This window comes from Bicyclus anynana, chromosome 3 (genome assembly GCF_947172395.1).
Source record: "Bicyclus anynana chromosome 3, ilBicAnyn1.1, whole genome shotgun sequence".
In the NCBI taxonomy this organism is placed as follows: Eukaryota; Metazoa; Arthropoda; class Insecta; order Lepidoptera; family Nymphalidae; genus Bicyclus; species Bicyclus anynana.
The window spans coordinates 15,104,529-15,119,484 of NC_069085.1; the positions used below are offsets into that span (position 1 = coordinate 15,104,529).

Here is a 14,956-nt window from a genome sequence, read left to right on the forward strand (position 1 = left end):
TGTAATCGATCTATCTAAAAGTCACCTGTCTATCGTTACACTTCCTCGCTCTGCTTTGCCGACTTTCACACCAGATGGTGCTTTGAAGAATAATTAATTGACATACAACTTATCACAGCTAATTTATTCGTCTGGATAGACAGAGGTTTGTCACCGATTTGGCACTATTCCATGGACTATCCTCTTAATTGAATATAATTTCTATTCGCATTAATTTAAAGTTGAAAATCCCATGCTTAAAACCAGTATACCCTTTTGCTTAGTTCACTGAAACTGCTGTCACTAAGATACGCTCAAATTGAAGCCAAAATAAACTGAAACTGCTCATTGACGTATTTCGTAACTGTACTCTCAGATACGGTGTGACAATAATTATAGCAAATATACGAAACAAACTCACTGACTCATTTGGGGCACAAATAATGATGTGCTAAGAAATATTTTAAATATAATATCGTTATGGACATCACACTGTCCATATTTGAACGTTCACATGTATTTTTGTTGATAGTCAGTGTTGATTTTGCACGATACTTTACGAGGTGAAATTATTTTTAGTTATAAAAATGAATTGGTGTCAATAATACAGTGTAACCAACGATTTATGTTACCAGTGTAACTACAAAAATATGTTAAAACTTCTAAAATTTCAATTGGAACGAAGTTTACTGTGAAATTAATTAGGTACTAGACCTGTTTGATAGCACAATAGAGCTAATGAATTGTACGCTAACTCAGCTGTATCATCATTATCAACATATTTGCATGACCCTTCATTAAGCCAGGTCCTTAAAAGAGAGGGGATTTAGTATAACAATATTTGATTATGTAAGGATAACTAATAAAAGTTAAAGACCTGACGGCTGCTTTCTGAGACACAGGCGCGTAACACCACCAACAACAACTCCAGGTTGTAACACCACTAATTTCCTAACTGAGAATTTCTTAAAAGAAAGAAAAGCACAGTATTCAATAAGTCGAAACCATGATCTCATGATTCTAACTAACGGAACATCAATTACTAAGCAAATAGGACTAGAAGATCTTGAATGGATCATTTATGATGTAAGGTTGAAAAGTTATAAGGCGATAGGTCTGTAGACGTAGATGTTCAGATTACAAAAGGAACTCGAAACTTCTATAGATATCTATGGTTAAAGTACAGGGAAAGTATTAAAGCCGTGACCATAAACAAGTAAAAACAATTTGGAATCTGTAGCGCTCTTAGAACGATGTTTTTATAAATCGATGATAAGAGATTCGAAATCGTGTCTATCGCTCTCTATCTATAGTATCGTATTAGACAGAGAGAGTTAAAGACGAATTCAGCGCCACTGGACCCGATCAAATCGCAGTGTCGCATACACGTGAACCCTGCAAAGGACGAATGTCGCGAGGTGTCACCAGACCACCATTCAACTGTCACTCGCTTTCAACTGATTCAATTAATGTTAGCGCTGGTAATGATTTAGAAAAAAATGTATACTTAGATATTTTTAAAACTGCTATGCTTAACAAAGTAATAATATACCGTGATCTAAATGTTTTCTTATATTATTCAATAATTAAGTTGACTGTTGATTTTCGATTAAGGGTTTTTTGTTTCTAATTCAATATGTATTGTAAAATCAATTCAGAAATGATTAATTAAATAAAAATGATTATATCAAAATCACAGATTTGACCGTTCATTCAAACAGTATTCACAAAATTCACAAAATTAAAATCGCTAAAATCAATTACGAATTAATTCATTATGCACTTCGCTACTAATGCTTTAGTAGTATTTAACATTCATTAATATTCACATTAAATCAACTAAAATAATGTATCACAATTAATAAAAATAATATCACTCAATTACGCACCTTAGTTTTTTACAAGCCATTCCTTTTGTCATTCCGAAAAAAACATGGCGACCGACTCATAGATACAACCACAGACAACATAAAAATACTGAGTAACACGGTAATATAGGAAGGTCGTGTTACAGTATCTATTATGAATTCTGGTTGAGTTGGATTCCGATCTCTTCATATTAAGCATTAGCATCAAGATGGAATTCTGTATCTACCTATGCTAAAGTATCTAAAAAAAAGTTGGTAAAAAGTTGTTGTCAAAGTCAATTGTTGATTGAAATAATCATAGTGCTTCTGAGTATTCATTTGCAAGTGTTCATTTCTGTTATTGTAGTAAGCATGTGTTCTAAGGTCGTCAATTTAAAAATACTGAGTAACACGGTAATATAGGAAGGTCGTGTTACAGTATCTATTATGAATTCTGGTTGAGTTGGATTCCGATCTCTTCATATTAAGCATTAGCATCAAGATGGAATTCTGTATCTACCTATGCTAAAGTATCTAAAAAAAAGTTGGTAAAAAGTTGTTGTCAAAGTCAATTGTTGATTGAAATAATCATAGTGCTTCTGAGTATTCATTTGCAAGTGTTCATTTCTGTTATTGTAGTAAGCATGTGTTCTAAGGTCGTCAATTTAAAAATACTGAGTAACACGGTAATATAGGAAGGTCGTGTTACAGTATCTATTATGAATTCTGGTTGAGTTGGATTCCGATCTCTTCATATTAAGCATTAGCATCAAGATGGAATTCTGTATCTACCTATGCTAAAGTATCTAAAAAAAAGTTGGTAAAAAGTTGTTGTCAAAGTCAATTGTTGATTGAAATAATCATAGTGCTTCTGAGTATTCATTTGCAAGTGTTCATTTCTGTTATTGTAGTAAGCATGTGTTCTAAGGTCGTCAATTTAAAACCAAAAGTGATATCCAATTAAACGATACCTAAAGAAAATATTAATACACTTCGAATTGAAAATGAACTTTTATTTTCATGTTCTTCTTATATACTCGTAAAAATTAATTTGAATGTAGATTTAAGAATTTCTAAGCACAGTCTGCTTTAACGGCCCACTATCTTATATAGGGATATGTAGCTCAGACTCACCACGCTTTTCCAATGTTTTGAAGTGTAATTTAGGCTATTTCGCAAAATGATTCCATTATTGAGCATCATCATCATCATTAACAGCCGATGGATGTCCACTGCTGGACATAGGCCTCTTGCATAGACTTCCAAAACAACGTTTTGTTTGGAAGTCTATGCGGGGCATATATCTAGCAGCCCCCTGCAACACGTCCTCGGTCCACCTAGTGTGTGGTCGACTAACACTGCGCATTCTGCTGCGGGGTCGGTATTCCTCTCTTCGCTCTTCGGAACTTGTGCCCTGCCCTTTGCCACTTCAGCAGCGACTATATGAGCTATGTCAGTGATTTTGGTTTTTCTGCGGATCATCTCGTTTCTGATTCGATCATAGCTCGCTCCATCGTCATTAGTACGCATATTTATTGAGCATAATTTTACAAAATTTAATACGACAACATTTAATCAGACATTTATTTTGAAACAAAGTTATTTCCAATCGTCCAGCAGCAAACTGAAGTGTCACTGGAGGTCATATTCTAAATACAATCGATTAACAAAATGTTAATGCTATGTATGGAAGCACGGAATCTCTGCTGCATCAAGTCAATGAATTATATATTTGAACCGCATCTTGCGCAGGACAAAATGTCGCGGGGCGTCACCGACCGACCATTGAACAGTCAATCGTTCAATTGATTCAATTAATGTAATCGCTGGGATATACAATTAATGATTTAGGAATCGTCAATGGTTTTCTTAGATAATTTCGTAATCCTAACCTATTGAACCCTAATATTGGAACAATTAACAAAGGTACAAGAATTGTCTATTCGATTGCTTAAGTTGTTGATTTCATATTTTCTGAACACTCAGAACATGGATTAAGTGTTCTTTTTTCAAAATAAAATGACAGAACTAATTAATCTCGGAATGAAATTTCTTGATGAACTTATTGAGGCACTAGTAATAGAATCGATACGATTTTCGATGGAAGAAGGACTGCTATCTACAAAGACTAATGATATGCGACTCCGTCTAGCGATTTCTGTTGTCTTATTCAAGGTTACTCTTGCGTGGACAAAACTTTTTTGGAGCTTTTTAGTACTTGTTTTTTTTCATGTCTAATTGTGTTTATGCATTTTTAGTGTATAAACAAAAACGTTAAGGGTCACTTCGTTGTTATTTTAGTCCATCAATGCAGTATATACTCTCGTTACAGCAATTCTTATTGCTTTTATAGTTTACAAAGTTGCTTACCGTTGTTTTCAAATTTGTATGGGTCCTTGGTGCGATAATCTTTAATGGTGAAGCTTTTTCCAACCAAAAGAAAATAAAGTTCATCTTAGTGACAACCAGCGGCGTGCATTAGGTTTTTAACTAGGGTATACAATAATAGTAGAGATTAGAACATCGGAAAATTCCTTTTCCGTGTTCCAATATACGTTTGTATCGAGTCCTTAGGGTAGGCAGTGCATCTACAAAGTGCACGCCATTGGTGACAACAATGATAATATAAGCAATTCATCTCGGTGTAAGCGATATGCCAAATCGGATGGTAAATAAAATCCATCCATCCAAATACAGAGAGAAAAGTTTAGAGTTAATCAAGTCAGTGTATTTTATAGTCCTGTAGGTATACGCGTTTTATTTGAAACGTGTCTCGAGTAGCACTGATGTCGCGCGATGTCACTGAGGCACCATTGAATTGTCAGTCGCGCTGGATTGATACAATTTTTGAATGTCTTTAGTGCATACGTTAGATATTTACCAAACGATTTATACAATCGAACGATTAGTGTATTAGTAACGGTGAGTCGTTGATGAATATTTGGATTCAATATGTTTAAGAGCCGTGATAGCCCTGTGTGTGTTCAAATCCGGTCCAGGGCATGTAGGAAATTAAATACCACGTTTAAATATTGGATAGAAGCAGGCGTTACTTTGCGGAAGTTCATCATGATTATATAATGATTTATTTATTTTGCTATTATCCGCGAAAATTCGGCGAACCCATGCGACAACGTCACCCAGGTCCGACAAAATACTCTCTACGTACGTTTCACCCCGAAACCGGAGCATCCTCAGGAGATGTTGACTCTACAACGTGCAATTGCAAAGTCAAATATCATAAATAAATATAAAGTCAATATTTTGCAATTGCACGTTGTAGCGTCAACATCTCCTGAGGATGCTCCGGTTTCGGGGTGAAACGTACGTAGAGAGTATTTTGTCGGACCTGGGTGACGTCGTCGCATGGGTTCGCCGAATTTTCGCGGATAATAGCAAAATAAATAAATCATTATATAAATACCACGTGTCTCAAACGGTGAAGGAAAAATTCGTGAGGAAACCTGCACACCAGAGATAATCCGGATCGGGTCAGCTTGACCTAACCTATTTAAGACTATTGGCCTAATCGCTCTCATTTTTAGAGGAGACTTGAGCTCAGCAGTGAGCCGAATATGAGTTGATTGTATGTTGAACATAAGCCAGAATTAAATGGTTGAATTATTTAATCTATCCTGTTTGAAACTATAAGAAATCAAACGACAAAATTAAAATAATCAAGGATAGAAATTACACATTGTACATTTTTGTTATTCGGTAGGTCATACCTACACGGTACACCCTCTTTAAATAGTTATAGCTCATAGATCTTTATACTCTGTATCGTCTCTTAAATCTATGGTTATAGCCATTGTTGTTTAATTATATGAGTTTTGATAAAAACAGACCATAAATTGATAATGCCGAATTATATGACAATAATAATGACAAGGGAATCTAAAAATTCCTATTTATTATTCCGAAGTACGCTACGTAAAATGCTAAAAAGCAAAACGAAGAAAGAAGAAAATAAAATGCTGCATCATATCAGCCGATGGACGTCCACTGCAGGACATAGGCCTTTTGTAGGGACTTCCAAACCTCCTGAGCCGCCTGCATCCAGCGAATTCCTGCGACTCGCTTGATGTCGTCAGTCCACCTGGTGGAGGGTCGACCAACACTGCGCTTACTAGTGCGGGGTCGCCATTCCATTCGCTGCATCTAGACTAAATTCGAGTAATTTATCAATATATCAAAAAACCAATCACGGCTATGATTTCGAGTCGGTATTCCGTAATGTAGAATCACGAATGTGTAACCGTTAAAAATGTTGTAATAAAAAACTCCGCACTCCAGAATTCCGATGATGAAATTTGTTATAAAGGCGTAAACAACCCGGCGTATGGAGTTAATAAAATCATTTCGTGTGTACCATGCATTTCTGGAGCGGGTCATAACTTACTCGCTTACTGACTTTTACTGTTGAAGCATTTTTTACTGTTGTAGTAAAACCGCAAGGTCGTATAGGTGTTTATGTTCAATTATAGAAGCTCGTTACTGGAAACTCTTCCGTTGTTACTATAATGAGTAATGCAGAACTACACTCTAGATTTCTCTATGGGCGGTGCCCTTGTTATTAAAATGTATGAATTCGCAATTGTACATTGTAGAGTCAAATATGAGGAATGCTCTAATTTCGCAGTGACTAGATATTTTTTTGTCGCACGTGGCTAGGTGACGTTGCTTGGATTCGTCTGTTAAAAGGGAAAAGTCAAATCAATTATTATTCCCTATTCAGAATTGCTTATGGCAGAATAACGTTTGGCGAGTCAGCCAGTTGATAATATGTAATACTTTTTTTATGAAACAGTCGAGAATTCTTATCATATATTTTTTCATTTATGACTACCTAACATCCGCGACTTCGTCCGCGTGGAATTCAGTTTTTCACAAATTCCGCAAAAATTATAGTTTTTTCTGGGTTGAAAAGTAGCTGATGTTGGTAATCCAGAGTAAAATCAATTTTTATTTAATTAAATTAACTCGCAATCAGAAGCCCGCACACATTCGCACGAGAGCTTTTTTAACGAACGTTAAAAAAACGTTCAAATACAACAAATGTATTCCCAAGTATATGTTCACACGACAGTTTTTTTTCACGAGGCTTTTTTTCGAGCAGTGTTGCATTTTCAATTTTGGGCGTTAGAAATAGATCTTCATTTAACTTCATTAACCGACTTCAAAAAGGAGGAGGTTCTCAAGTAGACCGGTATTTCTTTATGTATGTACATCGATTACCCGAAGACGATTTGAAAAATATTTTTTTTTGTTTTATACTATACGGGTTTCACCCGCGTGGTTCCCGTTTCCCCTAGGAATACGAGTATAATATATGGAAAGAGTTTTTCAAATTGGTTCGTTACTGAGATTAGCGCGTTCAATCAAACAAACAAACAAACTCTTCTGCTTTATAATATAGTATTTGAACGGTTTTTAAAGTCCGTAAAAAAATCTCTCGTGCGAATGAGGGCTTAGACTCAAGTCTATTTTCCCAGTAGTCAGTTATTTTTAAATGTTTTGTTTATAATGTATTTATAATCAGAATTGATTTAGTTTCAAATCAATTTATCCTATTCCGATTGGTGTATGTTACCTCGTGGCTAGGAAATAAACCATATGGATGCTCCTGTCCATCATGTTAAATGATTTTGCGCATTCTATGAATTGTGTTTGAATTATTTGCAGGAACACAGAAGATGACCACACTTTTCAGGAATATGTAGTTTTCTTAGATCAATTACAATCATCATCTGCGGTAATGAACGTTCATTGCTAGATGTAGTCGTTTTCTGTTGGGATTTAGAATGGCTTGATTCGATCCCCGGTTGGGGTTTTCTTGATTGGTTGAAGGCTTCGGCCGTGGCTAGTTACCACCCTACCCACAAAGACATACCGCTAAGCTATTTAGCTTTCCGGAACGATGTGTAGAAACCGAAAGTAGTGTGGATTTCCATCCCTCTCCTAACCAGTTATCCCGCGTCCATCTTAGATTGCATCATAACTTACCAACAGGTGAGATTGTAGTCAAGGGCTAACTTGTAAAGAATAAAAAAAAAACTTAGAATGCCATTATATCTGCAATCCTGTGGGTTGAAATACAGCAGCGCTGGTTGGCGGCAGAAATAAGCAATGCGATAGTACATAACCGAACGAGTTATATACCAAAAAGCTCTAAAAACGCACTTCACATAAAGGGACAAAGTTTCCTTAACACCCACTTTGCTAGTTTTATAAATAACCGAAAACCTTTTACTGGGAGTATGTAAGATTTTACATTAAGTCTAGGTCTTGAATTTTAGTTAACAACTTAACCATTACCTAATTAAACTATTAACACTTTTATACTTTGTTGCAAGTCTAGTAAATATATCTATTCACGCAAGCACCATAACTATATGATCGCTAACTATGGGCCTCATAAGAAGGCTCAGAGAAACGAGCTATGTTAGGAGTATCTCTGCGTGATCGAATCAGAATTGAGGAGATCCGCAGAAGAACCAAAGTCACCGACATAGCTCAACGAGTTGCGAAGCTAAAGTGGCAATGGGCGGGGCACATAGTTCAAAGAGCAGATGGACGTTGAGGTCCCAAAGTGCTAGAATGGCGACCCCACACTAGTAAACGCAGTGTTGGTCAATCCCCCACCAGGTGGACTGACGACATCAAGCGAGTCGCAGGGATTCGCTGGATGCAGGTGGCTCAGTATCGTGATGTTTTGAAGTCCCGTCCCTACAAAAGGCCTATGTCCTGCAGTGGACGTATTTGCAGAGTTTGAAATAAATTAATATAATTTCCTATCATTTGATAACTGAATAATGTATTTACATTATTCAGTCAAACCGGTCCCATCGCGACAATCTTCGATGGATCCAATCCCACAATCGTCTCTATAATCGAGTCGTTAGTCTAAAACGAATGTAATGCAATCGATCAGTATCGCCCGAGACCCGGTTTACTGTAAAGTCTTGAAGACTTCTAAATTTATTCGAGCTAGCTTCGCACTCGGCTGTCTGACAATGAACTCTTATCGAGTAAACAATCACTCGCCGCGGGCTGGCGCTCGTCTCTCGACATCTCCTGAGGATGCTCCGGTTTCGGGGTGAAACGTACGTAGAGAGTATTTTGTCGGACCTGGGTGACGTCGTCGCATGGGTTCGCCGAATTTTCGCGGATAATAGCAAAATAAATAAATCATTATATAAATACCACGTGTCTCAAACGGTGAAGGAAAAATTCGTGAGGAAACCTGCACACCAGAGATAATCCGGATCGGGTCAGCTTGACCTAACCTATTTAAGACTATTGGCCTAATCGCTCTCATTTTTAGAGGAGACTTGAGCTCAGCAGTGAGCCGAATATGAGTTGATTGTATGTTGAACATAAGCCAGAATTAAATGGTTGAATTATTTAATCTATCCTGTTTGAAACTATAAGAAATCAAACGACAAAATTAAAATAATCAAGGATAGAAATTACACATTGTACATTTTTGTTATTCGGTAGGTCATACCTACACGGTACACCCTCTTTAAATAGTTATAGCTCATAGATCTTTATACTCTGTATCGTCTCTTAAATCTATGGTTATAGCCATTGTTGTTTAATTATATGAGTTTTGATAAAAACAGACCATAAATTGATAATGCCGAATTATATGACAATAATAATGACAAGGGAATCTAAAAATTCCTATTTATTATTCCGAAGTACGCTACGTAAAATGCTAAAAAGCAAAACGAAGAAAGAAGAAAATAAAATGCTGCATCATATCAGCCGATGGACGTCCACTGCAGGACATAGGCCTTTTGTAGGGACTTCCAAACCTCCTGAGCCGCCTGCATCCAGCGAATTCCTGCGACTCGCTTGATGTCGTCAGTCCACCTGGTGGAGGGTCGACCAACACTGCGCTTACTAGTGCGGGGTCGCCATTCCATTCGCTGCATCTAGACTAAATTCGAGTAATTTATCAATATATCAAAAAACCAATCACGGCTATGATTTCGAGTCGGTATTCCGTAATGTAGAATCACGAATGTGTAACCGTTAAAAATGTTGTAATAAAAAACTCCGCACTCCAGAATTCCGATGATGAAATTTGTTATAAAGGCGTAAACAACCCGGCGTATGGAGTTAATAAAATCATTTCGTGTGTACCATGCATTTCTGGAGCGGGTCATAACTTACTCGCTTACTGACTTTTACTGTTGAAGCATTTTTTACTGTTGTAGTAAAACCGCAAGGTCGTATAGGTGTTTATGTTCAATTATAGAAGCTCGTTACTGGAAACTCTTCCGTTGTTACTATAATGAGTAATGCAGAACTACACTCTAGATTTCTCTATGGGCGGTGCCCTTGTTATTAAAATGTATGAATTCGCAATTGTACATTGTAGAGTCAAATATGAGGAATGCTCTAATTTCGCAGTGACTAGATATTTTTTTGTCGCACGTGGCTAGGTGACGTTGCTTGGATTCGTCTGTTAAAAGGGAAAAGTCAAATCAATTATTATTCCCTATTCAGAATTGCTTATGGCAGAATAACGTTTGGCGAGTCAGCCAGTTGATAATATGTAATACTTTTTTTATGAAACAGTCGAGAATTCTTATCATATATTTTTTCATTTATGACTACCTAACATCCGCGACTTCGTCCGCGTGGAATTCAGTTTTTCACAAATTCCGCAAAAATTATAGTTTTTTCTGGGTTGAAAAGTAGCTGATGTTGGTAATCCAGAGTAAAATCAATTTTTATTTAATTAAATTAACTCGCAATCAGAAGCCCGCACACATTCGCACGAGAGCTTTTTTAACGAACGTTAAAAAAACGTTCAAATACAACAAATGTATTCCCAAGTATATGTTCACACGACAGTTTTTTTTCACGAGGCTTTTTTTCGAGCAGTGTTGCATTTTCAATTTTGGGCGTTAGAAATAGATCTTCATTTAACTTCATTAACCGACTTCAAAAAGGAGGAGGTTCTCAAGTAGACCGGTATTTCTTTATGTATGTACATCGATTACCCGAAGACGATTTGAAAAATATTTTTTTTTGTTTTATACTATACGGGTTTCACCCGCGTGGTTCCCGTTTCCCCTAGGAATACGAGTATAATATATGGAAAGAGTTTTTCAAATTGGTTCGTTACTGAGATTAGCGCGTTCAATCAAACAAACAAACAAACTCTTCTGCTTTATAATATAGTATTTGAACGGTTTTTAAAGTCCGTAAAAAAATCTCTCGTGCGAATGAGGGCTTAGACTCAAGTCTATTTTCCCAGTAGTCAGTTATTTTTAAATGTTTTGTTTATAATGTATTTATAATCAGAATTGATTTAGTTTCAAATCAATTTATCCTATTCCGATTGGTGTATGTTACCTCGTGGCTAGGAAATAAACCATATGGATGCTCCTGTCCATCATGTTAAATGATTTTGCGCATTCTATGAATTGTGTTTGAATTATTTGCAGGAACACAGAAGATGACCACACTTTTCAGGAATATGTAGTTTTCTTAGATCAATTACAATCATCATCTGCGGTAATGAACGTTCATTGCTAGATGTAGTCGTTTTCTGTTGGGATTTAGAATGGCTTGATTCGATCCCCGGTTGGGGTTTTCTTGATTGGTTGAAGGCTTCGGCCGTGGCTAGTTACCACCCTACCCACAAAGACATACCGCTAAGCTATTTAGCTTTCCGGAACGATGTGTAGAAACCGAAAGTAGTGTGGATTTCCATCCCTCTCCTAACCAGTTATCCCGCGTCCATCTTAGATTGCATCATAACTTACCAACAGGTGAGATTGTAGTCAAGGGCTAACTTGTAAAGAATAAAAAAAAAACTTAGAATGCCATTATATCTGCAATCCTGTGGGTTGAAATACAGCAGCGCTGGTTGGCGGCAGAAATAAGCAATGCGATAGTACATAACCGAACGAGTTATATACCAAAAAGCTCTAAAAACGCACTTCACATAAAGGGACAAAGTTTCCTTAACACCCACTTTGCTAGTTTTATAAATAACCGAAAACCTTTTACTGGGAGTATGTAAGATTTTACATTAAGTCTAGGTCTTGAATTTTAGTTAACAACTTAACCATTACCTAATTAAACTATTAACACTTTTATACTTTGTTGCAAGTCTAGTAAATATATCTATTCACGCAAGCACCATAACTATATGATCGCTAACTATGGGCCTCATAAGAAGGCTCAGAGAAACGAGCTATGTTAGGAGTATCTCTGCGTGATCGAATCAGAATTGAGGAGATCCGCAGAAGAACCAAAGTCACCGACATAGCTCAACGAGTTGCGAAGCTAAAGTGGCAATGGGCGGGGCACATAGTTCAAAGAGCAGATGGACGTTGAGGTCCCAAAGTGCTAGAATGGCGACCCCACACTAGTAAACGCAGTGTTGGTCAATCCCCCACCAGGTGGACTGACGACATCAAGCGAGTCGCAGGGATTCGCTGGATGCAGGTGGCTCAGTATCGTGATGTTTTGAAGTCCCGTCCCTACAAAAGGCCTATGTCCTGCAGTGGACGTATTTGCAGAGTTTGAAATAAATTAATATAATTTCCTATCATTTGATAACTGAATAATGTATTTACATTATTCAGTCAAACCGGTCCCATCGCGACAATCTTCGATGGATCCAATCCCACAATCGTCTCTATAATCGAGTCGTTAGTCTAAAACGAATGTAATGCAATCGATCAGTATCGCCCGAGACCCGGTTTACTGTAAAGTCTTGAAGACTTCTAAATTTATTCGAGCTAGCTTCGCACTCGGCTGTCTGACAATGAACTCTTATCGAGTAAACAATCACTCGCCGCGGGCTGGCGCTCGTCTCTCGACGATCTCCGTGGCGGATCGTAAATCGATATTTACCGGTTTCGGGGTTTCGGACAACACTACTTGTAGTAAGATTTTTACGACTGTTTCTGTAATTAGGAGTGTTCTGATTTCGAATTGTCGAGTGGGCGTTTAAGGTTGATTGCACATTACGAGACAATCTGAGTCGCACGAACCGCACCCGCTTGAAGTCGTACGTTCTTTAACAACAATCGTCAATGAATATCATATGAATATCATATTTATTTACTTAGATTTAAGTGACACATATTCAATTTATGATCTTATCGTGTAATTTAAGCTCAAATAGGAACTACAAATCTATCTAGTCTATCTAGTAGTTAGAAGAATATTTACCTAATTCTTTACTATCACAAAAAATAATATTATATAATGTAAGCTATGTTTTAAATATTACTACATTGCTGCTAAGCAATGCAATGATATGTATGCAGGACTTCTCCGATTTCAGTCCATCCTAGAACCGTTATGTTATTGAACTGGTAACGTTATACCTAAATAATTTTGTGACCTTCTTGCACTAATAACTAGAGATTTACCTACAAGTGTAGAATAACTAATCCATAGAAAAGAATAACAAGCTCCAATGAGTACCTACTTGAATACTCAGGATATTTTAAACAATTATGATAATTTTATATTGCAAATAATTTCTCTGAAAATGTCTTATATTATTTCTGTGAAAATTTCTCTGAAAATGTCTTATGTCTTTAGTGCAATGTGCGAGCAACTTTAGATTCTTAAATTTGCTCTTATTATCTCTCACAGATAAATACATAGTAATTAATACGTCCGTATAAAAACAAATGTGCAAAAACAGGCGGGGCGGGTAAGTACCATTAATAAAACAGTAGTAAACTTTTTATGACTTTATCCTTTCGCAAGTGGTACATGATCTTGTATAAATAAATACTCTACAAAAACATAATCGCAAAAAGGGGTCACGTGCAATACAAACAACAATTAATCCAAAAGTTAGATATAGTGTGTTAAGTTTCAGATCATTGAGAACCCCATATACGTAATTACGTACCTATTACGTATATGGGGTTCTTCTTTCAAAAAAGTTCTTAGTACTTCATAGATTTTAGGGTTGACATCCCTATAGCCGTATATATAAGACTTGGGAAACCCTGACCTACCTGATGATGATTGATGATGATGATTGTTTCAGGGCGTCTGGCAGCGCAGTGATCCTGGACCCGCGCATGGTGTGCAAGAAGAACCGGCGGTCCCGCGGTCGGCTGGCGCATATCTGTCGCAACGAGACCGGCCTGCTGAAGGAGATCAGCCGCGGGGTGACCCTGGGCGCCACCGAGTGCGCCCACCAGTTCCGCCACCGCCGCTGGAACTGCACCACGCAGCGCCGCAGCATGAGGAAGATACTCATGAGGGGTACACTGTTTTACTCTTAAAATCTTATAGTCAAGGGAACTAATATGCTAGATATGCTTATGAGGGGTATATCTTTACTCTTACAAACTTAACGGAACTAACGTCTACTGAAATAGATCAGCCGTGAGGTGACTCAAGGAGCCACCGATAGACTGCATCAGTTCTAACCCTAAATTTTTCAAGGTTTTACTTTTTTTATAGTAAATGGAACTGCTAAAATAGCTAACAGTAATCAGGTGTGTTCAGTTCCGCCAACGCCAATAAAGAAAAATCGAATATTATCTAATATTATACCCCGCATAAGCGCTCTATGTTCTGCGATTATACTGTGCTATGTTGTAATATGAAACATCAAATATCTTTGTTTTTTATTTTTTTTTTTATTTTTTACAAGTTAGCCTTTGACAACAATCTCACCTGATGGTAAGTGATGGTGCAATCTAAGATGGAATCGGGCTAACTTGTTACGTCTTTGTCGGTAGGGTGCTAACTAACCACGGCCAAAGCCTCCCACCAGCCAGACCTGGACCAATTAAGAAAACCTCAATCGGTCCAGCCGGGGATCGAACCCAGGACTTCCGTCTTGTAAGTCCAGTGGCGCATACCGGCCGGCCGGCCGTTTGCTTTCTTTGAAGAGAGCATAACAAAACTGTAAGTTACATGATGATCAGCCTTACATGATATGGCAGGTGAAAGATATTTACTTCGTACATTGACCTGACTCTATATAGATTTTAAGACTGTCAGGAGTTTTCATAATTTCCGAAATATAACTTAAATTTCTTAAAAATTCTTTGAGAACATCAAGTCGACCTTACACCTTACCTGTCAGAGATAGTCTCGCACGTCGCAGCAATCTTTGT

General features: G+C 37.3%; 1 protein-coding gene across 1 annotated transcript in view; it reads left to right on the forward strand.

Annotated features, from left to right (window-relative positions):
* Window positions 1-14,956, forward strand: part of LOC112058531 (protein Wnt-6) — a 68,315-nt gene that overhangs the window by 22,991 nt on the left and 30,368 nt on the right. The window contains exon 2 of the mRNA XM_052891217.1: window positions 13,873-14,093. Coding sequence (XP_052747177.1) covers window positions 13,873-14,093 — 221 coding nt within the window. The remainder of the gene's footprint in view (window positions 1-13,872; window positions 14,094-14,956) is intronic.